General features: G+C 39.4%; 1 protein-coding gene across 1 annotated transcript in view; it reads left to right on the top strand.

Moving 5' to 3' along the window:
* Positions 1 to 59: 59 nt before the first annotated feature.
* Positions 60 to 27,143, top strand: part of CALCR (calcitonin receptor) — a 72,467-nt gene continuing 45,383 nt past the window's right edge. Inside the window, exons 1-2 of the mRNA XM_006779213.1 lie at positions 60 to 117; positions 308 to 517. Coding sequence (XP_006779276.1) covers positions 511 to 517 — 7 coding nt within the window. The 5' untranslated portion in view covers positions 60 to 117; positions 308 to 510. The remainder of the gene's footprint in view (positions 118 to 307; positions 518 to 27,143) is intronic.

The following is a 27,143-nucleotide window of genomic DNA, read 5'->3' as shown; positions in this document are numbered from 1 at the left end:
GGAGGGAGGAGGCGGGAGGGGTGGGGCAAGAGTGCGGGCGAGGATTTAAAGACTCTTAAGTCTGGAGAACTTTGCGCACTGCTCACAGCGGAGCCAGGAAGGCTAGGCGCCTGGAAGGTGAGCCTTCAGGACTTTGGGGAGATAGGAAGACTGCACGGGGGGAAAGCAGTTGCCTTTTAGCTTCTAAGACCAGCTGGGACTCGGTGTAAAGTATCCCTTAAGGTAGAATTAAAGTGTCAGGGAATCGAGAGGGGGCCAGGAGAAGAAGGGCTGGAGACTAACGCCGTTTGCTTTCCCCTCCAACTAGGACAGGCAGCCCCCCACATTTTGGGTGGGCTGCGCCGCTTGGCCGGCGGACCTGCCTGGGTCGGAGAGGTGCGCACCGTCGGCGCCTCGCCCAGCACCTGGCCTCCCCGGCAGCCGCTGAGCGCTGGAGTTCCAGAGTCTGGAGGCACTACCTGAGCATCCCCTGCCCTTCTGCCCAGCTGAGTCCAGCTGCCCAGCGAAAGCATGAAAGGTAGGGAGGGTCTGGGAATGGGCTTGGGGATGTTCCCAGGGTTGGTTAACAGCGGTGGGGTCCGAGATACCTTGTTTTGTGGGTTTTTTTGCTGCCAAACTGCTGTTTTTGATGGTGGTGTTTGAGGTTCTGATGATGTAGGGTCGGCTTGGTTTTCATCTGCGTCACTTCTTCACCTTGGTTAAAGAAAAGATGGTGGTCCTGGGAAACTTACGGTTTCCTATGGATGGTTTGTGGCTTCTATTATGTTGTGAATAGGATATTTTCCTCAAAAGTTTTGATCTCCAATTTATTGGGTATGAAGATTTTGAAGCTGAAAGTGATGGTGTTTATGAACTAACAGGCAGTGTCGGCATCGATGTGATGTGTCATGGTTGTTCTGGATATTGGGAATGAGTACAGTGGTGAATGGAGTTGCTTGTTAAGTCATGTTTTACAGAGAATTATTTTCCAACAATCATTTATGCATAGCAGCCATTCTTCACACCTATTAGGAAAAATATGTTGTGTGCATAGTTTCCAAAAGGGTACTCTTTCTCTCTCTCCCTCTCTCTCTCCCTCTCTCTCTCTCTCTCTCTCTCTCTCCATAATGCTCTTTCCAAGCTGGAGTGAGAGACATCAAGAAAAGCTATAACAAATTAATTCTTCCAAAAATATACATTTTGCTTGAAGTCTAAGAAAATCCAATCGGAGTCAAAAATCAACAATGCCACTCAATTTTAGCCTATTTCTCGGGCTTTATTTTGAAAATCTGTTAAGTTCCATGTGACAGCTTTTACCTGATATCTGGTATAGGGAAGGCAGGGGTCCACTATGGATCTTCAGGAGACCCTCACGATATCATGGCTGTTGTTAACCTGAACCAAGTCATCTATTCAAGGCTATTTCTTGAATTTATTGGGTGATTGAAAGTGAAATGTTCAAAATAAACCCAAGTGTGACCTTGTAGTTCCTGAAACTAATCTTTAAATAGCTGAATGTCCGATTTTGAATCTGTCTTAGTTGATAAGAGTAAGCAAATATTTTACGTACTTGGACCACTTTGGCTTACCATTAAAGACAAAGTAGGACTGAATGCATTTAGTGGTGTGGAATTTATAAAGTATAATTTGAATAGCATTTTGCTAGCCTACTATGTGCTTGGCTAAAGAACTCAGCTTTAAAAATTCAAAATTGCTGGTTTTCTTCCCTGGCCTTATGAGAGGAACCAAGGTGATTAGATTTGCAAAACATCTTTGCAGTTTCAGTGCTGGGGGGGCGGGGGGGGGGCACTCATTCCTACTCAATATTTTAACGTGGCTCAAAACATCCATTAGCCTGGATTTGCTTGAGTTCTATGCCTCTAATCTACTGTTAATTTTAGGAACTCTAGCTGCAAGAACAATATTGAGTCACATTGTAAAATGTTCTAAGATTACTTATTGACCACACCAGCATGCTGAGCATAGTAAACATGAAACCCTTATTATAATTTAATCATAAGAACACATAAATAATCTCAGAGTTGTATTGTTTATGATAATTAGAGTTGAAGAAAATTAGCCTATATAAATTTGACTTCTGTTTCCCATTTTCCTGTGTTTTTGGGAACTCTAGATAATGAATAGTGATGGGTAGATAAAGAGAATTTGCTGCAGTCGGTTACAGAAATGGAGGTATGACTTAGCATCGGAGTGCCGGGGCAACTCAGTTCTTGGTGAATGTCTCAGACTCTTTTCAATGTTGACATGAATGAAGATATTATCTATTGTTGGTTTTTATCAGAGGAAAAACAAAATGGAAATAGGAGACCGGTGATATTTTAAATGATAGCCTAAACCAGTGTTCTCAACTCAGGCTGCAAATTGGAATCAATGAAGGTAAAAAAAAAAAAAAAAAAAAAAAATAGGTGCCTAGACCCAACCCTATACCAATTAAATCAGAACATCTGAGGAAGGGGTCTATATTTTGATATTTTTTAAAATATGATTGTAATGTGCAGCCATGATTGGGACCCACCGGCTGATATGATTCCTATGGGATTTGGTAGATAGAACCTGTTAGAGTCAGAGGGTCTTAGTGAAAATAAATGCAGTATGTTCTATTGCCGGTCTAATCTTTTCTTCTTTAAAAAAAAATGTACAACTTGATTTCCCAATTAAAAGAAAGAGTTTTCTTTATTTTCCTTTTTTTGGTAGATATTTAAACCATAATAGCTTCTGGGGGAAAATTTGTTTTTTTCCTCCAGAAAACAATCTATTGAGTTTGAATCTTATTTGTCTAGAAAATGCTTTAGTAAATTAAGTCTACCTATAGGAGATATTGGAATTAATGCTTTATGAAACACAGAACCTGACCTCATTTTGCTAAGGTCATGGTATGTAATGTGTAAATATGTACCCTTTTGAAAGGGGAGGAGGAGAAAAACAATACTATTCTCCTTGGCATACCAACTAACAGATCCCGGGTGCTGCGTATGTTCTAGAATGTTCACATAAATTATTTATTTAAAGCTTACAATAGCTTTGTGAGGTACCAGCTATTATTCTGATTTATGTATGAGGAAATTAAGGACCTATTCGGTTAATAGATTTGCTCAAAGCCACAAACCAAGTAAATTTAATATGTGTTTGAACCCAGGTCTTCTTGTTCTAAGTTCAATACTGTAATAAAATATATATTTACATACATAATTTCTATATTTAAATTTAAGGGCAGGAAAAAAAACAGTTTTGGTTAAGAGCACAGATTCTGACATGGCTCTGCTTGGATTTTATGCCCGGCTCTATCATTTTCTAAGAAGCTGTGGGATTTGGGGCAAATAATTTAACCTTTTTATGCCTTAATTTCCTTTGCATAAAGAATTTTTCTAATGAGAATTATATGAGTTAATATTTGTGAGTCACTTTGGGTAGGTGCCTGGTGCATAGTAGGTTCTATGTAAGTGTTATATTTTTTAAATGTCATTTATTCAGAAATATTTTTGATTGTTTATTATATGCCAAGAATTGCATCATGCCTAATGTTACATAAAAAAATAAGACATGTCCCAATCTTCAAGGATTTTGTGTCTAATAAAGAATGACCAATACATAAAAAGTCATTCCACTCAGGAATGATATTGTCTTCCATTTTAATTTTAATTAAAAGCATTATTTTGTGTGACAACTGTGTGCTCTTCAATACTAATATGATCTTACAGAGGTCCATAAAATGAGGATTATAAAACCAATGATAATAACATGTTGTCACAATGTCATTAACTTGTTTTCAATTCTACAATCAATACACACATAACAACATTCAAATATATTTCGGGCTTTACTTTATGGGTTTAGAAAACTGATAATATGAAAAGGTTTCAGGTCTTTAAAATGGTATTTTCAGGGTGAAGAATTTAGGGGAGGGGGGAGAGAATTGGTAGAAAATGTCATCGGAATCTATTCCCAAATGCAATTTTCTCGAATTGTTTTTCGAAAAGAGTATTGTCTAGAACATATTTTTGTAAAATAAAAAGCAAAATAATTTTAGGGTAAGAAGTGCCCATCAAGGAGTACAATTAAAGGTCTCTATTCAAGACTGGCTCGGCAAAACTCCATCTCGTAGGAGCTGGCTACGCTTCTTCCCCGAGCTGAGCTGCTGCCCGGCATTGCATCAGACCTCCAGGGTACCTGTGACACCTGAGGTACAAGAGTCTGTCTTTGTTCAAATGAAAGCCTCTCATTATTAAAAATAGCAGAGGAATTGCTATCCTTTGTCAAAGAATAGCACAGATACTCTAAACCTATGGAGCTGTTTTTCCAAAGAAATGAAGTACTTGGCTCGGTGAAATAGGTTCTGGTTTTGTAATCAATATTTAACCATTTTATTTCCTTAAAATTTCTGATTGCAAATGGATGTCTCTCTCTTCTCTTAGCAAGTCTCAAGGCTACTCCCAATTTTTCCCAGGAATGCTGCATTTTTCTTCCTCATCGTTCCATTGCCACCCCTCAAAAAAAAAAATACTTAAATATTCTCCAAATATTCGGTCACCTTCAGACTCCCTGTGCTGCACTGAGTGTTACATAACATGGTCAGACTTGTTTACCAAGCTCCCATTTTGTTCACCTTTCCTCGGTGATTCTTGGGGAACAGGAGACGAGCCTGGCATTAAAGATGCCCCTTGATATAATCCCCATGTTATTTTTCTTATCTAAGTCAAATGACAAACTTCAACAGCTACCTAATTCCAGTTCTGCAGCCTCAGTGAAGCCATTAAAATGGACTCCAGGTTCGGAGTCCATCCTTCACTTTTCACCCTTATGCCCTTGCTTGTCACCTCAGTGTGTGTTCTATTGCCTCAAAATGGAGGTCTGAGTGACAGGGGAGGGGGCTTTGCTTTAGCACCAGTTTCTTCCCGAAACCCTAATCCCAGCCCCTCCCTCTTATATGCCTGGGAGTTCAGAATTCAGCATTTCAAATCTTGCCTTCCTTTATCCCTCAAAATGTATTCATCATTCACCCATAACACATCCAACACATATCCATTCTTAGAGTTTTGCTCATATTTTAAAACTCAGTGTTTACTAAATGCCGATCATGTCCTAGTCAGGGGGTAATGTGACGAATGACAGCTCCTGGCTTTATGAGGACGGGAGGAGAAGACACACCACAGACAATTACACGTCCGTGTGGTAAGTACTGCAGTAGAGAAACACCACGAACGCTCTGGAAGCAGGAACAGCACCTAGCCGGGCATGGGGGAGCTTTTCAGGGAAGGTGACCCTGAAGGGAACATGACTCAGCATTGCACCAACAAGACAGAAAGAGGAGGGGAAGAGATGATGTGTGTTCAGACCGGATACCAGTCTATCAGAAGCCCTGGGGGCTTGAAACAACAGGCTGACTTAGGGAAATAACAGATATTTTAGTTAGTCCCGGGGTCTACAAGGCACACATTACAATGGGGTTTTCGTGCCTGCAGGGTTGAAGGGTTTGCATGTTATCAAGAAGACAACAGCAGTCCAAAAAGAAGTTAAAAGACGGGACTGATGCAATCAGGTCTGCCATCCTGATAGATCACTGAAGGAAAATTGGGGGAAATCATAGTCTGAAAAAAGGATAGATACAAATGAATTGGAAGCCTGGAGCCTTTTGCAGTAACAGGGGAAATAATTAGGATCATCTTGTTGGAGATAGAAAAAGAAAAAAAACATTACTGTTGGGAAATGGCTGAAGCTATGATCAATTCCAGGTTTCTTTTACAGATAATAGGAGAGATGGATACCATTCAGATAATCCAGACAAGGAATATTTTAGGGAAGGAAGATAAAGAATTTAAATTTGTAATATGATGCATTTGACTTATTTATGTGAGGATGCCCGGAAGAAGTTGAGACAGAAAAGGTATGGCTCGAAGAAAGAATTCTGTAGCAGAGATACAGATTTGGGAGTCGTGAGTGTGTAGGAATGGAGGATTTCACCTTTGAAGAAATAAAAAAAAAAGAAAAGAAAAGAAAAGCAGAATACTACAAAGAAAAGAAAAACACCAATTTTTTTAAAGGACAATTAGAAAACAAGCCTGCAAAAAAAGGCAGTGATGAAAAGCTAGATGAAAGGAAGAAACACAAGAGAAAGCAGTTTTATGGAGAAGAAAGTAGGCAACTAAACAGGACATTACAAGTAAATAAAGTGGGATAAGGAATAAACAATTTCAGTAGTGGGTTAGGTGCGGATTAAGGAATAAATAAGTGAAGAAATAGAGACACTGAATGTACACAATCACTTCAGTCACTTTGACAGGGACCCCTTATATTATATCCTCTTTTGAAATCATACAATCCACTCAAGTTTAACGAACATGCTGCATCCGTCTTTTAGCTTTACCTGCCTAGCCAATGACCCCTCAAGCAAGAGGTAATACCACATCCTGATACCTCTTTCCTTAGAGCTTTCAGAAATCCATGCGTGCACACCTGTGTGTGTATAAAGCATTCGTCCCTTTTGTCATTCATTGAATTAGACTCTTAATCTCTTTAATAATAATATGGATTGGGGGGAAATATGTGTTTTATAAACCCCTACCTTCAAGGATTGCAATCTAGAAATCATAGTATTACAGCATCCAAATATTTCTCAAAATGTTTGTGCACTCAAAAGTTGCACGGCTGAATTTCAGGGAAACATGCCAGTTTGGGGATCATAAGTTATACCATTGTATACTTATCTTATGACACTATCTCCCCTTTTTGTTGTGGATATCTGTTAATTTTTATTTCCCTGCTAGAATAAAAAGGACAAAGTCATCCTTTCATTCCGTATTCCCCATCACACACAAGAGACCTGCTTAGTGAAATGAGTTAAACTTCCTTAAATGTGGCCATACATATCATGCTTCTATTTTCCTTACATTATTTTTGTCACATTCCGGCTTACATTTTCCCTCTTTTAAGATATCAACTAGCCATGGCCCCAGAGATTTCAGCCCCTCCTCTCTGCTACTTCCTCTAAATCAATAATTCATTCACATTTCTTATTTCCAGTTTGAGTCGGTGTTGGCTTGAGGAGCCAACTCTGTTTTCTTTAGCAAGCATTTAAAACATAGCTTACATATTCAGAACGTAGTGCTCAGTTTAAGCACGCAGAACGATTCCATCAGCCCCTTGACACTTTCTTAATCACAAAGTATAGACCTCTTCTTCTCCCCCCTGCCTCTTGCACGAGGCTGAAGCTTCCTAGTGGAATTTATAGGCAGGAAAAAAAACAAACAAACAGGATATTCCTTCTCATATCCTCAATATGGACCAGAGCCCTGAAAGCAATTAGTCCTAAATTGTTTGGATAATCAGCAAGTTAATACTTCCTAGACTTTAGGAATGTAACAAAAATAATAACAAAAACCGCTACAATTTGCCCTGGCCAGGTGGTTCAGTTGGTTGGAGTGTTTTCCCATACACCAAAAGGTTGTGGGTTTGATTTCTAGTCAGGGCACATACCTAGGTTGCAGGTTTGCTCCCTAGTGGGGGGGTGGGGGGGGGTGGGGGTGCATACTGCAGGCAACTGATTGATGTTTTTCTCTCACATCACTATTCCTCTCTATAAAAATAATAAACATGTCCTCTGGTGAAGATTTGATATCTATATATGTACATAGATACATACAAACAGCTACAATTCATTGAGCCCCTACTCTGTCCTGGATACAATGCTTAGTCACTTCCCATGACACTCCTGTGGAATGTTAGCAAGCCCATTCCACAGATGAAGAAACGGAGGCTCAGGAAGTTTATGTCACTCTCCAGGGTGCACACTGTCTCTGAAGCAATGAGCTGGAACTCAAATCTAATTTTTTCTGATGCCAAAGGGCTATGTGCTCATTTCACCACTGTCGTCAAGTGACATTTCGGTAGTGACTTAGAGAAATTTTTATTATAATTAATACATATTGTCTTGAATGATTTGAGCCTTTATTCACAGATGGAATTAGGGGCCCCTTTGCATCAATATTTCTGGAAGCTTTAAGCTCAGCTTTTCAACTCAGCTATATGTCACATCGACATTCTAAGTAGCTATGTACAAAGCAGGAACTTTCTGTACAGCAATACAAAGGTAAAATGTGATAGAGTTCTTCTAGGCTTTCACATCTGACCCAAACCTATTTTTATTAAATAGATATAAAATGTATTTATTATAAACAGATATGAATTTGGGGTCAGCCTAATATGAAAAATATATTTATTCTTTCCTGGGACCTAAAAGTAACAGCACTTATCCCAGGACTATATGATGAAATAAAAAAATCTCTATTTTATAACAATAATTTTCCAAGGAAGGCTCTGCCATTTGAGGAAATTTCCTCTCTTGCTGGGTATTCACGAGTCAACTTGGGCAGCAGGGGAAAAAGAAAGGCAAAGTGCACTAAAGCCAAATTTAAATTTCAAATTGACTTGGCTCATACATTAATTAACCCAGGCTTTGGCATAATTATTTGTTTCCAGCCTTCCGTCTTACAGACAGAATTATTACAAGCATGAAGGCATATTGTAGGAAATCTCGGTGTCTACAGACATTGATATGGATCGAATCTCTTTAGCCCAAGATTCAAAGACGTTCCTGGCACAGAGGGTGCAATAATGCAAATTGCTTTAGCACCTTGTTCCTTGAACCCACCACAGGGCTAAAAGGTCAAGACAATATTAGAACACTTTTTCATTTCTAACATCATATAGACCTTTAAAGGTGGCATCAGGCAAAACCCCAGCAAAGTGGAGAGCGATAGTTGTTGCTCGGGGGCCAATTCAGGAAAAAACAAGCATTTACTGAATTGCTTTGTTTCCCACTCAAAATGACAATAATTTTATTGTCTCCAATGATAAAATATATATCCTTGAAATGAGATCTATTAATTTAGTGAAAAGAAAATTGGATTTTTCTTTTCTAGCTACTAAAATTTTAATAATCTGGGCAAATTTGGGAAGTAGCAGCTTGGAGTCGGCAGATATCAAACTAGAAGTTATAGTCTCATGGAGCTGCACTTGAACTTGTTAAAGAGGCCTGCCTAGCATTTGAGATGGCTCCAGACATTTTCTAATATTTTACCCTGATTATTGATCAGGAGCCCTGTGCTTTCATTCAAGAGGAGATTGAAGCACAGACAACATATTTCCCTACCAGCAGGTGACAGTGCTGCCCTAAGAATCCCAGCCTTCGGACTCCACGTCCAGTGCTCTCCCCTAAGACGGCAAAGTCGCAGGGACTCATGAGCATTTGCAGAGAAAGGCCTGCATGAATGTGCTTACAGATGACCCTGAGGAGAGTGAAACACGTAGATCAGAGTGGTCCTGAAGTACATTGCATTAGAGGCGGGGCCTATCTCCGGTGTCTCTTCTCTTCTCTTAGCTTCCCTGCCACTCACAGTATTTCCATGTATTCCAGAATCCTGCTTTGCTGGGGGAAAGCCCCTTTGCTTGAGTCTTTCCATAATCCCCACCCCAACTCCCTTTGCCCACCAAAATCAACTGGGTTTTTTGTTTGTTTTTCCAACTCTATTGCTATAAACCCTGCTGTCTGCAAATAATGTGGTAGGGGAATGAGCCCTTATTTGCATTATCAATGATTCAGGAGGTAATTCAACTACCTATGCCACTCACTCTACCACACTAATTAGGCTCCATTCACTGAAACACACCACCTCACACAGCTCTTCCCTCTGTCATTTAATCTTGTCCTAGCCACAGCACTTCTCAGTGCATGTGACCATAAGATTCTTTTATGCTACCCCAACTCTTAATATCCTACTGAACATCTTTGGGAAATATGCCTTTTCTGAAATAAAGTTAAGTAACAACAGGAATTTTAAGTGCTGATGCAAGTGTGCCTTGCTGATAAATTGAAATATTCCCTGAGATGTAAGTTCACAGTGGGATTGACCTTCTGGTGTCATATCCACGAGTCTAAATAGGTCTAGTACCTGCTAAGGCAAAACTGCACCCAAGTTTACAACATCCGTATCATCCTTGAAGGATATGATCACAGTTGTCACTTCGTTGCCTTATTATCTATTCATGGAGGCAGGCATTTCTAAGTTAAATGCTAAAGAACTTTCCACAAACTACTTTGCTCATGGGACTTTTTAATAGGTATGTCAAATTGCAATATGCAAAACTAACTGAAATAAGAAACACACCCCATCCTTAAAACCAAATGGTACATAGTAGGTCCCTAGAAATTAAGTTTCAATGTTGGGAGTGACGGGACCATAATCAAAATAGAGCCAATTGTGAAACTTGGATCAATAGCTGTTCTCCAGCAAAGTGTCATGTCCAGTTTTTAAGAAAAGTATGTTTTCAAAACTTTTAAGGAAACTTGAATATAAAACAGATTCATTGAAATATTTCAATAATGATGACAATGGTAATAACGGTAATAGTTGCAAACACTTACATAGAACTTACCATGAACCAGTAATGTCCTAAGCCTTGTATAGATTTTAATATATTTAATCCTCACAGCAACCTTCTCAGGTAGGTACTATTATTATCCACTTTACACAAGGAGGAAACTGAAGCACAGAGAGGTAAGTGACCTACGGAAGAACACACAGCTAATCCACAGCAGATTCGGAAACGAAAGCAAGAAGGTCTGGCTCCAAAGAGTGAGTAAATTCTAAAAGGGAAATGTACTTATTATACATTTATGTTCAAATTCCAACAGCATTTATGATGATGTAAAATATTTTTCAGTTTTGCATTTTTGCAGGTCTCTCAACAGCAGATCCACGGATTTCTCTCTTTTTCTTAGAAAATAAGAGGAATTAACCAGCGGTTTTCCTTATTGTTCTAAATGTTAATCTCTACAGCTGTCATGGGATGCACCCGTGCTAATAGTATTCCACTCTGCTCTGTGGTTTACCAGAAGCGGAAACTGTGCTCCACCAAGCTGACAACCCATTCATAAAAAGCAGAGTCAAATACAAAATCTTAACCTGTTTCATTATTTTAAAGGTTGCACCTTCTACCTAAAAAAAAAAAAAAAAAGCAAAACACGGTGCTTTACGAAATGTGGTTTTAATTAAATATTAAAACTGTATTTTGATTATTTACATGAGAATTAGTCAGAAACCCATGATATACATGGTTTTAATGACAAGAAAGAAAAAAAAGTGGTCTAAAAATGGCAAGTACAAGTACATTGAATTTTAATTAGGCTAAAAATGGTCAAGTTTCCTATTTACTCACTTGGAGATGATAAACTTTCCAAGATCTATTTTGGAGCGTGGCAACTCTTTTCCATGGATTCTAAATGGTCTCATTTCCCTGTGCGGTGACTCGGTCAGTACTCTGTGTACCGTGCACCGGAGGGACCTGCTCACATACCCCAAGGAAAGTCTGTATGTACTTCCACATTCAAGCGCCTCAGCCTTTTTTTGCAAGTGATTTTTATTTACCATCTCTGGTACATTTTTAATTTATTTACCATTTCTGTGGTTCTTTTCTGGTGTTAATTTTAGATCTTTTGTTATTGTTTTAAATTTTTCATGCATTGTATTATATAATCCTAGAGGCCCGGTGCACGAAATTTGTGTAGGGGGGCGGTGTCCCTCAGCCTGGCCTCTACCCTCTCCAATCTGGGACCCCTTGGAGGATGTCCATCCCTCTCACAGTCTGCTGGCTCCTAACTGCTCGCCTGCCTGCCTGCCTGATTGCCCCTAACCACTCATGCCTGCCAGCCTGATCACCCCCTAACTGCTCCCCTGCAGGCCTGATTGATGTCTAACTGCTCCCCTGCTGGCCTGGTCACCCCAACTGCCCTCCCCTGCCGGCCCAACTGCCCTCCCCTCCTAGCCTGATCGCCCCCAACTGCCCTCCCGATGCCTAACTGCTGTCCCCTGCTGGACCAATTGCCCCTAACTGCCTTCCCCTGCCAGCCCAATTACTCTTAACTGCCCTCCCCTGCAGGCCTGGTCACCCCCAACTGCCCTCCCTTGCTGGCCATCTTGTGGTGACCATCTTATGGTGGCCATCTTTGTGGTGGCCATCTTGTGATGACGTGAGGGCGGCCATCTTGTGGCAACGTCACGGCGGCCATCTTATGATGATGTCACATGACACCACCTAGGCTTTTATTATATAGGATGTCTTATACTAAAGCTTCCATTTTTCTCCTACACCATTACAGCTCACTTTATGAATAATGCAAAAAATAATGGACATTTCATAGACTATTGACCTAGAACCTAGCTGTTTTACAGATTCTCCATTTCCCTGTGAATCAGGTGATGTTTCCAGCTGCAGGTTATCATTTTAGAGGCAAGGAAATGGATGCATCATAAAGTGAGAGGATTTTATCCTCCAAAGTTGTATGAAAGTATAATCAAATTCATGGAAAAAAGAATGGAGGAAAAAATGTGTATACCATGCAAGGGAAAACTTTTATTTCAATCTAGCTGGGAAAGAAAATCTACTCTTACCATTTCTTCTGTCCACCTGGCATGATGCTATATTCTAAGTACTCAAGAAAAAAGTAGTTCAGCATAATCTCTGCCCTTTGTCAGTCTCAAAATATTACAGAATAATAACTATATTACCCTCGGTAATGCAAAATATTCATTTAGGACAGAAAAAAAAAGCACTTGATCTATAACAGAAACTCATCTTGAATGCTTTTTTTTTTTTTTAAAGATTGATCAGTGTTATTAACCGAAGAGGAGCAACAGTCATTCTATTCAGTTTAGGTAACTATTAAATAGGTAAATTAGTCAAATCAATTTAGCAGAAGCCCAAAGTTTTAAAAACATAGTGTTATACAATTCATTGAGACCCTGTCTAAATTTTTCTCTGCCAGGAAGCCAAAGAACAATGCTTTACTAACTTTGGAGGGATATGACTGTAAGCAGTCTGCTTCTGGGATAACATGTTGAACCTTGAAAGATGTTAGAGCCTACTGTCTTTGATACTTTTTTGATTTAAGAGGCAGGAATTTTTTAAGCAGTCTTTTGTTATTTGATAGGTACCACCTCTTAGAGTAACAAGAAACACACATTTAAGCTCCTCTTCGTATTTATTATAAATCCCCACCTGAATGATTCAGGATAAAACCCCTAGATTTAATACACCAGGTTTTGTCAACAAAAGTTATCCCTCACCATCAGTTTTACATATGCATATCCACTCCCAGCCTTCATTCAGATTCTTAAGTCCTAATATTAGTTTATGTTAGTCCATGATCTGCTTATATATTTGAGGACTTTTCAAAAGAATGTAGCATCTCCCTATCATGTTCCCTCTCCTCTCAGTCATTTGTAAATCTTCTAGAACAACCTTTTACCTTTCTCCACTGCTTAATGCACACATTCCTATTGATGATTATAGCAGATCTTATGGGTCCTAATCCCATTCCTTCACCACATAGGTGAAGAAATAAGAGTTACGACTTCTTTAGTGTCATAGATACTTTCCCTTACTTCCTCAATCACATGTTTTGGGAAGAATAAGAGGGAAATACGATTTCAGTTCCATCCCATGGTGCAGCAGACAATTTTACATGTAGATGTAGAGGTGAGTACTAGAAAAAAAATAGGACATTCTCCATTGAGGAGTGAAGATTATCACAACTTAGGCTGAGTTTATGTCTCCTTTTGACTCCATGACTGTCCAGAATCTTCCAGCTAGCCACACTCCACTCCACATTAAATTTTAAAAGGGGGGGTTGCAATCCAGAGAGAAACTTCATGGTGACCAGTGGGCAGTAGGCTTAGAGATAAATGACACTTTGGGTGATTCCCTGAATTGTCCAGGCCGATGGACACCTGAAAATGTAGACTGAGGCAGGAGAGAAAGCAAGGTTACCTGGTCTTACCATTACTCATTGTATCCAAGCTGGAATATTTTTGTTGTAATGTTTTCATCTTTTTTTCTTTCCTCTTCACAATACTTTTAAGCAAAGCTCCAAAATAGATATTGCTAGTTTTTAAGTGGTAAACATGCATGTGTTTTGCTTTTAAGATTTCTCAGTGTGCTTGATGAAATAACATATAAAACTTTCTCAAGGTAATGTGTTGATGGAATTGCCTTCAGATGCATTTACACGGGACAGGTAAGTTTTCAGGACCATGAAAGAGGGATTGGCTGGAGCCTGGAACCGAGTTCGAAGTCGGGCATCAAATGAGATTATTTTCTTCTTTTTCCGGTTTGGGGAAACCAAGAGCAACCGACAACTGTGGATGACTATTTTTTAATTGGGCTTATATATGCCAAATTATGTACAAACATGCATTCTTTCATTTATGCTCCAAAACAACCCCAAAAGTTGGCTATTTTTATCTTCATTTTACAGATGGGAAAACTGAAAATCAAAGAAGCTAAATAAATTAAAAAGAAGAAGAAATAGGAATAAAATACTTATAGTTAATAGTATGTTTTGTTAATTTACAAACTAACATTTTTGAGGGCTTATGTTGGTTCTTGGACAAAATATTTCATTTAATTCTCAGAATAAGCACAGACATTACTTCTATACCCATTTTAGCCCCAAGGAATGGTGAGGCTTAGAGACTCAAAGGAAGATGATATAACTAACAGCAGAGGCAGGATTGAAATGTAAACAGCCTAACTACAGAGCCCATGGTGTGAATTGCTGCCTGTATTAATGACTAAGAGCAGAGCATGCATTCTCTCTGGTCTGTTTGCTGCTCAGTTCATGATTTTCAGGGTCCCCCGTGAACTTTAAAGTAGTAGTTCTCAAATTCGGTCTGATGACCCATGTTGATACACAATAGACATCGTCCTCTAAAACGCACATATAGAGAAGGATGGAGGCACGGTTAAATGGAGTTGCACTGTCTGTCCACAAAGATCAAAGACAATGTCAGCAGGTTCTCCTGCCCCTAATTTAAAGGCGTGTTCCATGAAAAGATTGCACTTTGTATTCTTTAATATTTAAAAATTATAAATGTATCAACCCTATGCCCCCTACCTCACACTGGGGAGAATGAAAGAACAATTGTTTTTATTCATAAAGTTAAAAACATCTGGGCCCTTTAAAAAAAAGAGAGAGCGAGAGAGAGAAGAATGTTTTTAGGGAATGAGGGGTGGTACACAGGGCAAACTTGGCAAATATGCCCAAGATTAACCTTTATGCCAGCAAGTACCACTTTATAGTTTTTAAAAAATCTGCAAGGAAGCAGGTTAAATTTGAAAGAAAAAGTTATCAGTGTATAAATATATTTTTACAGAGCAGCATTCTCCATTCACAGAACACCTACGCTTTGTAGCCTATGGGCACACAGTCTAGAAAGTTCTTCCACTTCTAGTATTTCATGTGACCTTCACCCCATACTCCCTGATGCCCTGCTGCTGTGGCCGGAAGGGGGTTGCCTTTCAAGTGCACAACAGGATATGCCACTCATTAGTATTGTTTGACCACTCTTAGCTTCGGTTTCCTTTAAGGAAGGTATTATTCTAATTTAAAAGATTTTTTTAAATTTTATTTTTCAATTACAGTTTACATTCAGTATTATATTGTGTTAGTTCCAGGTGTCCAGCATTGTGGTTAGGCAGTCATATCCTTTACACAGTACCTCCCCTGATATTTCTAGTTCCCATCTGGCACATACATAGTTATCACAATATTACGGACTTTATATCCCTGCTTGTAACTGCCAATCTGTACTTCTTAATCCCTTCACCTTTCTCATGCAGCCTCCTCCCAAACTCCTCCCCCCGGCAACCATCAGGCTGTTCTCTGTATCTATGAGTCTGTTTTAAATAAAGGAAGAGAAGTGCTGAGCATGGTACAAGGCAGATAGCAGTCGATAACTGCTATCTGTTATAATAATGAGTATAATCCTCATTTTACAGCTCATAAAACTGTAACTCAGATTAAATCATGAGCTCAAGTAGCTCATCTAGTTAAGTGATAGAGTTGGGGCTTGAACCCCACTCTGTCATACTCAAAGCTTCTTTTGGCTGCCTCATCGCCCACTATTCTATGTGAATCCCAGACTTCCTTTTCACTGTTCATACCACAGCTTCAGTAAAGGTAAACACCTGAGCAATCCCATTGATTTAAATGTGCCTCCATCATTCTGTAGATGTGTGTTTTAGATGATGCTGGCGATATGAGCACAGCACTTAAATTTCTCTGTAGGAAAATCAGATGGGGTTTTAAATAATTTATTGTGTGTATATATATATATACATATGTGTGTGTGTGTGTGTGTGTGTGTGTGTGTGTGTGTGTGTATATATATATATATATCAGTCCATTCAAAATAACATTAAAGCAAATAAAAATAGGAATGGAAGTTGTAAAGATCACCAGATGATATGAAAAGTAAGATTCTTCAGTGCATAAAGGGGGCAGTAGCTGAAGATCCTCAGTTTAATGAGAAGATAAAAGTTGAAAGTGGACCCATAATTTTCATATCTATTAAAGAGACCTGGTGGAGTGACTAGGGCATGCTAGCAGATATATTTACCTAAATTAAAGACACTGATAGTGTCTTTGTTTTGTTTTTTTATTTAAATTTCTTGAATAGTGACTTCATCCCCTTAGGATGGAGGATTTTAAGTGGAAGATTAGAAAAAGTGGTATATCACTGATTCCTTAGCCAAAGCTTTATTTTCATCATTATCCTGATGAATAAGAAGTTTCTGTCTTTTTAAAGAGAAAAGAGAAGTATGACTATATTAGTCCTCACAGCGAGCAAATGAGGAAGGAAAGCCAATTTCTTTTCTTCCAGAGGGGTTTTCTCTAGACGGAGCACTCTAATTTAAAGCTCCATCTCTTGAGTTCATCAGCGATCTGGAGCTTAAATGGCTACTTATAACGTACTCAGAGACAAGTGTATACTCAGTGTTCGCTGTGCTGTGAGAATGATTATCTTGAACTTCAAGAACTTAACAGTTAAGTTTCCTATCTTCCTGTGACTTAGGATGCAAGAGCTTGTTACATGGTGTGTCAGCCACCAGACAGGGAAGATAGCAAGGCAGGGCCTCCCGAGGGAGGTTAAGAGTTCTGAAGGTAACTATACACATTAATAGTTAGGCAGGGACAACGGGTGAGAATACTCAAGAGCGGGAGATACTGTTTGAGAATCTCACTTGCAATTTGTAAAAAAATGGCCTGAAAAATATTTATATCCAAAGACCAAAATATTTCTTCAAAGATTAACTTTGACCCATGAAAAATAGTGAGTAGAACTTTTCAAAATAGTGTTTGTCAAGTACCTAAGTGTCTTGGCCGCAACTCCCCACCACTCCTAAAAGGGAGGCGGGGAGAGAGTCACAGCATTTAGCTTTGGATTTATTTCAGGTCATGGTAATAGTAGGTGAAATAATCCACTGGACTTATAATACTTATAAATCATTTTGCTGAGCCACAAAAGGGCAAAGGCCTCGCTACGTAACTCATGAGAGTTTGGAAGCTACTCCTTTCTTTGATTGATCCTATGCTCATCTCTTTTTTTAAACCATTGTTTTCTGTAGTGAGAATGCTGAAGTTCCACTTAGCAAATTTCAAGTGTACAATACAGTATTATTCACTATAGTCACTATGCTGTATATGGAAGGCACTTCTTAATAGGAGAGCTATAGAAAACCAGATCAGCCCAGTTTTGCTGGACAGCAGTCATGGGGACTGAGGGTAGAGATCAAAAAAGTCTTTGCTTACTAGTATCCAGTTAAGCAGGACTGCCCTGTGGAGTGTGTGTGTGTGTGTGTGTGTGTGTGTGTGTGCGCGCGCGCATCTTGCTAAAAAACGAGGCAGAAACTTACCTACCACTTTTTAAAGTTTCTAGTCTTTCAATATTTTCTCAACTTCTCTTCTGTCCTTGTGACATGGAAGTTGATAGGGACAATGGTTTTATCAGAGGTCAGATTTTTTAACCTCCCACCTCCTCTCCTTACTGCAATGAAGCAGTTCCCAAACCTCAGCCAGCAGTGGGATTACTTGAAGGGCTTGTCAAAACACATTGCTGGTCCCACCCCAGAGTTTCTGATTCAGTCTACGGTGGAGCTCCAAAATTGCATTTTTAGTAAGTTCCCAGATGGTGCTAATGCTTTTGGTCAATTATAAAGCTCAAAAATACCTCCTAGGTATCCCTTTCAACACACTCCCTTCCCCATCCCTTCCATAGCTCTCTTTATTTCAAATGGGATTCTTCTGGCTCACTGAAGGTGAAAATCCCAAGATATAGCTATTTTTTCTTCCTGAAACAAATGACAATGTAAATAATGTCTTTTTAAAAAGTACAAATACATTTCATATTACTTGTCAAAATTACAAATGCTCATAGCTTTGGCACAGCATTTCTATTTATTATCTACCCTAAAGAAATAAGGGTGTTTTTGTACTTGCAGTATTATTTGTAATACCTGAAAGATGGACATCCCCTAAACATTAATCAACAGGGGACTATTTAAATGTATTATGGCATATTCACATTGTGAAGTACTATACAGCCAGGAAAAGGAATGAAGTGTATGTACTAAATGGAAAAATGTTCATCACATATTAAGAAAAAGAAAGTTTCAGGTGAATATTTCTAGCTATCTGAATAGGTCCTGTTTGGTAAAATTATACATTCTATACACATCTATGTGCACAGAAAAATATAGAAACTGGTAAACCTCATTGGTAATGGTTTCTATTTCTGAGCAGTTATATTGAAGAAGATGGGTATGAGGAATAATTTTAATATGTAATATAAAATAAATTATAAAATTCTCACGTGTTTAGATTTTATAATAAAAAATATGTATTTTGTTAAAGGCAACAAGAAAAAATGCAATTGGAAATATTTTTTAAATAAATTTTAATTAAAAAAGTAAAGATCAAAAACATCTCAAATAAAACAGCTTGGACTGTTTTTTCTTGACGAGGATCTCTGAACACAAGAAAAATACTCCCATTGATATCTGACTGAGGGATATCAATGCCCGTGAGTGCCCAGATCTGCTTTACACTTTCCCAGTCCACTGACAAGAGACGCCATCCAAATCCCACTTCCGTTTTCATCCCCCATGGCTGCTCTGCCATTTTAAAGCAAGAACTTGCCCTGGAAAAACAAATTCTAGTATCCCCACATGTCTTGGACAACTTTACTGGATTCAGGAGGGATCACATACCCATGTTCATTTTTGAACTGCAGGACATAGTATTTGGTAAGTTAAGCCATGCAGTGTGAAATATCTGCTCCATTCATTTGGCCATCTGACTTACCTCTGTATTACAGGTTAATTTAAGTATTTTCACATAGTTGGTGAAAAGGACCTCAATGGATATGGGACACTTTAATATGATTAAAGATTGAGCAAAAATACTTGTTCATTTATAAATGAGATAAACCTCATTTGCCTACCAATCAGCTTCTAGTCTTACCTCTTTGCTGTCAAGTTTTTTATCAAGACCTGTTTTTAAAGGTATGGCTTCAGGTTAGGTGTTAGTTTGGTGTTTTCACCTGTTTTAATAAACCTTTGATCAGCTCATTGCTGTGCTTAATCTGAGCCATTTAGATATAGTCATTAACCTGCATCAATAAACTATTAACAAGTTTGGAATTCAATGTCTCCCCTTTGATAAATGTCTGTCCCTTCAAAACAACTTGAAGGGAGGCAGCATTGTAAGCGCTTGCATTTAATCTGCCCCATCAGTGACTTCTTGCGGTTGAAATCATTATCCAGTTTACTTGGGGTTATCACCGCTGGTCCCATCGGATGTTCCAAATGACCCCAGGAGCATGCAGACCTGCCATTTTCACAGCCAGTTTGAGGATAATGAGGCAGTCTTCCTCCAGCCCACCCTCTGTCCTAAGGCTCAGAGTTAACTGAGCCTGCACTGCTTTGGAGCACGGATGGGGTACTCCTGGACATGATCGAATCAAAACCCCCTCGATCACGCTCCCAATCTTCTATTCACCAGGAAGTTTCTCCAGCCCATGCAGCATATTGACACCTGAGTAGTAGTTCTGTTTGATGTTCTCTGTCATTTGCCTACCTAGGAGTCCCCACTGGCCACTGAGCCCTGGGAGATGGCATCTGACAGTTACCCATAACCGCAAGGACCCTCAGTAGAGTAGTGAACTACACACTCCGAAGTCAGAGATTCTAAGGTTATCTTGACTTTGCCAGTTACTGGCAACTTGGCCTGGGGCAAACAGTTTAATCTCCCTATGCCTCCGTTTTCTTATTCATTCAAAAAGGATATTCGTTGCTACCTCTCAGAGTTAGTGTGTCAATAAAGATTAGTTGCTGCCTTTCAGAGTTACTGTGTTAAGTCTCTTAGCACAGTTCCGGGTGCAGAATAACTGCTCAAATATTAATGATATCTTGTAAAATATAAAATGGCATATACTATTCTATTCTATCATTCTATTTCATGATCTGTTCTATTCTATGTAGCCAGGCAATGGGATGGTTCGCTATCTCTGCCTTTAGAATCCTGCACATGTCCTCTCCCTGCAGCTGAGGCTTCCCTTTGGAACGATGTTTAACTCAGACTAAAAACAACCCCCAGCTACTTGGTCTTAAACTTTCTGTGCTTCCCAATGAACTGTTGCTGAACTCTGTATCCTCATAGTTCTCTCACATCCCTTATTCCCTAGGTTTCACTATCTTGTTATTAAAAAGGGTTGATGAGGAATATCAGCCCTTTTGGGAAGAAGTTATAACAGGGTCATCTTTAATAATTTAGGTCACTTGTGCTAATTTCTGTCTCCTTTATCTCTTTGTATGTAGATGTCCTTTCTTCGAGGAAAGTTTGCATTTATAAAAGATGGCTTTTAATGTATAATCTAAAACCAACACTATACACTTCAAAATGAGAAGAAGGTTGTTAGGGTTTACATTTCTCTTCGGCGGCTAAAAAAGATGGCTACTTTTGCCATTACCATAGAAACAGATTCTCTGTTTAGCCTACCCAATGAGTAAGAACTTCCCGAAGCGTGTCAGGCATACTCCACTGACTGTGGTCCACCAGGTGCAGCTGGACACAGTTATCATTTATTTTAGTGGTAGGGGTGCTCCAGGGGGAGGGAGGGAGCTCTACCTGAGCCCTCCTCTTATGATGGCCCTCAATTGCTTGTTGTTTGAGATTCACAGATAACAATCTATTAATGTTCTGTTCTTCATGTATGAAGATAATGCTAATTACGAAAGATGAATTTTTAAAAAGAATCTAGTTATGTCCTCCAGAGAGGATGGAAATGGGCCAAAGAGAGATTATTACAGAGATATGGTTGCATATAAAGGTTTAATATTAAACCCGATTCACCCATACTTCAGGCCACAGAACTGACTTTCTAAAGATCAATTGAATAAAATATGGCCAATCAATTGATTCACCAAGGTCAGGCCTTGACTTTGGTGTAGTTGAAGTCATACGCATATGCCCATTCATGTGCATGCATACCAATGGAGCGGAATCGTAGTTTCAAAATTACTTAAATGTGAGCCCTGAAACAACGCAGCCTTAGAAAGCCTATCACATCCACAGCCTGACACCAGGGTGCCCGGCCCAGCTGTGCCAACAGGTATTGTGACTTTGAGTAAGATCAGAATATTTATTGAGCACCTGTTAGACTCTGAGAAACCAAGCTGAGTATTTTGTCTTATTTAAACCCCATCGCCACTTTTCAAGTTATATAATATAGACGAGGACATTACAGTTCTGAGAGGCTAATTAACAGTGGCCAAGATCACTCAGCTAGTAAATGGCAAAGTAGGGGTTTGACACAAACTGTTTTAAACTGTTCCCATCACGTAACCCCCAGAGTCTTACTTTACTTCTTTGTAGAAGTGAGGTCCACGTGCTCTCTACCTTTGTAACTTTTACATTCTCTGAAGTCAGTGTATATATGTAAATTCATTGCCCCGTTCTATTATCACTAGTATTAGTAGTAGTAGCATCCATTATCCATTTGACTGGCTGCTGGCAGACCTTTTTCTCAATGTGTGTTATCCATATCAAAGATTTATCTCAGATTTACTGAGTAATGAAACCTCAACTTGCATTGGCTTAACGTACCATATCACTGTGATTTAATTTTAGACTCGGTGTATATGTGAAATAAAGTTAAGTATCACAGACTCTGACTCCTGCGTCTACAGCTACAGGTGTCCTTTGCTAAAAGTAGAGGTGCCAGCATCTCGTGTCCCTTCCAGCTGGCGGATGCCACTCACAGGATGGTTTTCCCGAAGGGTAGGGGGATAGGAGTACCTGCACCCTTTTCATTTTTGCTGTCCCTTTTGGCCTAGTGCCTGCAAATAAAGTTATTTCATATGTGCAAATGGACTCTAAACTAACTGATACTAAAAACAAAACAAAACACTGAAGGACATTGTTGCTGGTGTTGTGTTATTGTTTGAACATTATAGGATTGATTCTCAGCCTATGAATCATGTTAGCAAAAAGCCTTCCATAATAAATGGGGAAATAGCTTGTTGTCAAGTAAGTTGGAAAAGTTTGCCTGTATATATCCCAGAGCCTTATTCAAACTACCAAAGGCTCTTAGAAGCCTCGCTGTTGAAATACACTTTTCAAGTTCTTGAGTGCATTTCTTGGTAGTTGATGAGTTGTCCAGTAGGTGGCAGAGTGTTAACACTCTGTTAATGGCTTGTCCTGTTAAGAGGAATTTTCTTAAACTTGGTTGGAAAAGAGTCTGAAGGACTTGCTTTATCTGGGCAGTGTTAAAACACACATGCAGCATATTTCATTTTTAGAAATATATGTTGAGATTAAGTAATTGTTGAGCTTTTATATCTCATTTGGGGTTTGTTAACTTTATACACATTCATTACGCCTTCTTCCTTCAAATATTTCTCTGAGACACTTCTACCTTTTTTTCTTAGAAGTAGAAGCAGATACAGATTGAAAGTGGACTTTTCAGAATTACAAATATTTATTGGAAAGCTTCTTGAAAGTGAAAATTTGTAGAGTCAAATTAATGATTTAGGAATTGCTGGAAGCTGATACTGCTGTCACACACTTTGCAACTGAACTTAGTAGTGGCTGAGCAAAAAACAGGAAGGACATATCTACAAATTATGCAGATAATTCAGGCAAAGCATCAATGCATTCCAGTTATTTGAATACATCAAGTAGGTGTTTTGTCATCTTTAATCTATCCAGATATTGTAGTTGCCTAATACCCTTTTCCAATCGTCCCAGTTTCCCCATGGTGTCATTTTTCTCCTGTGTGTGTGTGTGTGTGTGTGTGTGTGTGTTTTACCTGATGGAAATTCTTGGTTACAATAAGTTAAACTATAAAGATACTAAAATCTGCCAACTTTGATCAAATTGACAAATGTCTCCACTAATTTCTCTTTAAGGGGCAAATAAAACCACCTCGCACACTACGTAGTAAACGCTGTCTCGCCAAGCCATTATTTTGAGAAGCAAAGCTGCTTAAGTGTTCTGTAATGGGGAAAAAAAAAAAAAAAAGATTCCACCTCACATTTTGACATATTGTTGTATTTAAATAAAGTGCAATAAATGATGAACTCTGTCACTGTGTTGTGAAGCAAATCATTGCATTTCATTATGTTGCCAGTCTGAACTCTTCAGAAGATAAGATTTCCGGTGATTTACACTGAATTGCCTAGTCGCACTGTTTAAAGCACTGCTCCATCAGCACACCTGGTAGTTGGGGATAGATAAGCTCCTGGATAGCCCCTCTTGAATGTACTTGCCATTGTTACAATATTTAAACACTGCTTGTGATCTTTACGTCTCAGGTGAGTTACAAAGATACAGAGCTGCATTCACTTCGCATCCCCCTTAATATGGTCTTTGGCAAACCTTCAGTCTGCAGAGGTCAGATGGTCTGAATGAATTCTAAGGCCAACCTCTTCTTTTTTCTTTTTTAATACGTTAATCTTTTCATCTTGCTACCCTATCCACAAATCTTAACCTAAAATTATTTTCTTGGGAAACTTTCTATGGAAAATGAATACCTTCAGCCTCCAGAGTAATTGTTTTTATGGTCTCTTATGTCAGCCCCCTAAGCTGGGTGTTTCAGGTGGTCCACAGTCTGAGGATGCTCGGGAAACGATCTGGGAAATGCCATAGCTGAGAAGACCTCGTTCTGTCCATTCTACCAGATTTCCCCTTCTCCCTCTCCACTTTCCCTAGTTAAAAGGGCATAATTGAGAATTTTGAGAATCACCTGAAAAATGTTATTGCCCTTCAATATTAAAAAAAAAATCAGGATGCCTAAGAGTGCTTTATGATCATTCCATCTGTAACACTGACATAAACCTGCAGGCAAATCACAGTGCCCACATGGTGTGTGGTCTTGTCTCATTGTATGCTGGAGATGGAGAGAGCAGCATGCCTAGTGTGCCGCCTGGCACCTTGTTAGAACGAGCTATTAATATCCTCTTAATATTTCCTGAGGGTTCCTGCTCAAAATTTTTCTGAAAATATGCCATTCCCCTTCATGTTAGTGTTTTCAGAGTTTGTAAATTTGCAGCAGGGTTTTTTTGTGTTTTTTTTTTAATAAGGGGGAAGGCAAGGGTGTTCAGATGTTTCACTCATTTAGCCCTTTTGTACAAGGGAAACACCAGTATGGAGTGTAGCAAGGAGGCTCCTTGTGTGCATTCCAGTCCCACCCCCTCTGATGATGAAAGCAGGGTGACATGAGGTCAGTCCCACAGTCGCAGCGGGACTAAAGTTTAACTTCAGGAAGCTGACAGCTACTTTTATTTAGATTTTTTTTAAAAAATTAAAAGCACTGTGTCAAAAATCCACCCAAAGTAATTGGTAATAGAAGCAAAGAAATTCCAGCCTCAGAAGTCCCATGAAGTCATCCCTATACCTCTTGCCAGCAGAGGGTCTTTTAAAAACATGTTCTCAGGGTCCTGGCCAGCCTCGCATCAGCTGCCCCAGAGATGGGGCTTCCATCATTTCTCTGGCAAAACGTCATCGAAGCCCAGCAGGCAAGGTCTTCTGACCTGCCTTTCCCAGTTCAGTACCATCCCAGGACGGGGAGGTAGCGCATCAACTTTCTATTAAGTGCAACGTCTCAGCCAACATTGGCTTCCTTGGAGCCTTTGCATCTAGAAGCAACATTTCCATGGCAAAGTTCAAATTCTTTTAATATTTACCATCAAAATTATCTTGCCTTTCCAAATCTAAAGTTAGCAAAACCAGCACTCCACACTTGGTGGAAGGACAAGATTTTTAATGGACGTGGCATGAAAAGCAATGGCACACAAGAAAGTCACAATGTATTGAAGTGTCTAATAGGTTCTTTTCCCCCCCACCCCCTGATAATAATATCAACAGGAATAGAATTTGTCTAGGGCAGCGGTTCTCAACCTGTGGGTCACGACCCCTTTGGGGGTCAAACGAACCTTTCACAGGGGTCGCCTAAGACCATCCTGCAGATCAGATATTGACATTATGATTCATAATAGTGGCAACATTGCAGTTACGAAGTGGCAATGAAAATAATTTTATGGTTGGGTCACAACACGAGGAACTGTATTTAAAGGGCCAGAAGGTTGAGAACCGCTGGTCTAGGGCCTCCCACTCTGCAGCGTAAGCCAAGATACATTACTTCATGGGTATTGAATTCTTCCCGTTCCACCAATTTAACACTCAGCAGGTCCAATCTCGGGCACGAAGCAGCCTAAGCAGAAAGCCCAGGCCGGAGTAGTGTGCAGCGTGTTCTCGGCCCTTCTCCCGCAGCCCCGGGCAAGGGCGGGGCGCTCTCGAAAAGATGAGTTCATGTTCAGCCTGGGAAAGCGGCGCAGCAGCCTTTCCTGCCGCTCGGCATGAAATGAGCCATGAGCAGCATGAAATCTCTGACCACAGGTGTAGAGACTCGCAGTGACATAAATATCTGCTGTGCAGCATTTGGAGCAGGGCTGTGGGAAGACTGGCCACAGGCTCCTCCCGGCCAAGTCTGCCTTTATAAAGAAATGCTCGTTTAGGCCGTACTGTTGCCAAGGAGCCTGAGGAGGCTCATCTCAGCTTCCCATTAAAGGACCCAGAGAGAAGAATTAGAGAAAGATAGGGGTGCGTACTTATCTCAGGCCATTCTAAGGAAAAGAGTAAAAGAAAAAAAAATCATAACGCGCAAAACTGGTAGTTATGTTTGACCACAGACACTTAAAATCTTCTGTGTGTTAAATTTTAAAAACACGCATAAAGTTTACAAAGACAGATAAAGGCAAAATTGTAATCTAGATGGCAAAGTATTAGCAATACAACTATATAAAATGTTTTAATTCTTTTTAAAAATGAGTTTAATTGATATGAAAATATGCAAAGAAAATGGAAAGCAAATCCCCAAAAGAGGGGTTAAGTCATAAAATACATGAAAAGTATTTAAGTTCACTAATGAGATCTATGTAAATTAATGTAACAAATATACTGTGTTTACCTATGAAACTTGAAAACTTCTTAAAAAATGTCACATTCAGCCTTAGCTAGGATGTAGAAAGGGGATACCATCTGATTTCAGTTTAGTATCAGACCAAATTTTATTTACATATATTTTACTTATTCATTTTTTGCACCATTTTGTTGGTTTCTTATCAGTGTAAGCAGGATACAGTTGGATTTTTAACCAAATTAAAAGTCTTTTAATGGAAAATATATTCCAACTATGTTTATTGTCATATTGGCATGATTGATCTTAAGTTTTGCTGTAAACTTTCTAGTTTTCCTTCATTCTGCATTTTTTATGAAGTCTATGCATTGCTTACTTTTAATTTCTACTTAAATTTAAAATGTGGAAGTCCTATAGAAATTATTCTCACATCTACACTAATAAAAGAGAAACATGGTAATTGGCGTATGACCGCTACCCTTCCCATTGGCTAATCCCCCTGTCACTCACAGAGTAGGGCTGAGATATGCAAATTAACTGGCAGCCAAGATGGCGGCTAGCAGCCAGGCAGCTGATGCGAACAGGGAGGCTTGCTTGGTTCAGTGATGGAGGCCTCCAACTTTCCCCGCCTGACCTGCCAGCCTGTCAGCTGCAACTCTAAGCAACTATGTTGTGAATAAAGAAGCTAAAAAAAACCCCAGAAACCTGCTTTACTCAGCGGAGCTTCAGCCAGCCGGACCGCAACATTGTATCAAATACAGACGGTAAACAAAGGCCAGAGACCTGTTTTCAGCAGCCGAGGCCTCAGAGCTAAAGCTGGCCCAGAATAAAAAG

The sequence above is a fragment of the Myotis davidii genome, unplaced genomic scaffold, assembly GCF_000327345.1.
Source record: "Myotis davidii unplaced genomic scaffold, ASM32734v1 scaffold187, whole genome shotgun sequence".
NCBI classification, from domain to species: domain Eukaryota; kingdom Metazoa; phylum Chordata; class Mammalia; order Chiroptera; family Vespertilionidae; genus Myotis; species Myotis davidii.
The sequence above is the reverse complement of the archived record's forward strand: the minus strand, read 5'-3'. Positions and strand labels throughout refer to the sequence as shown.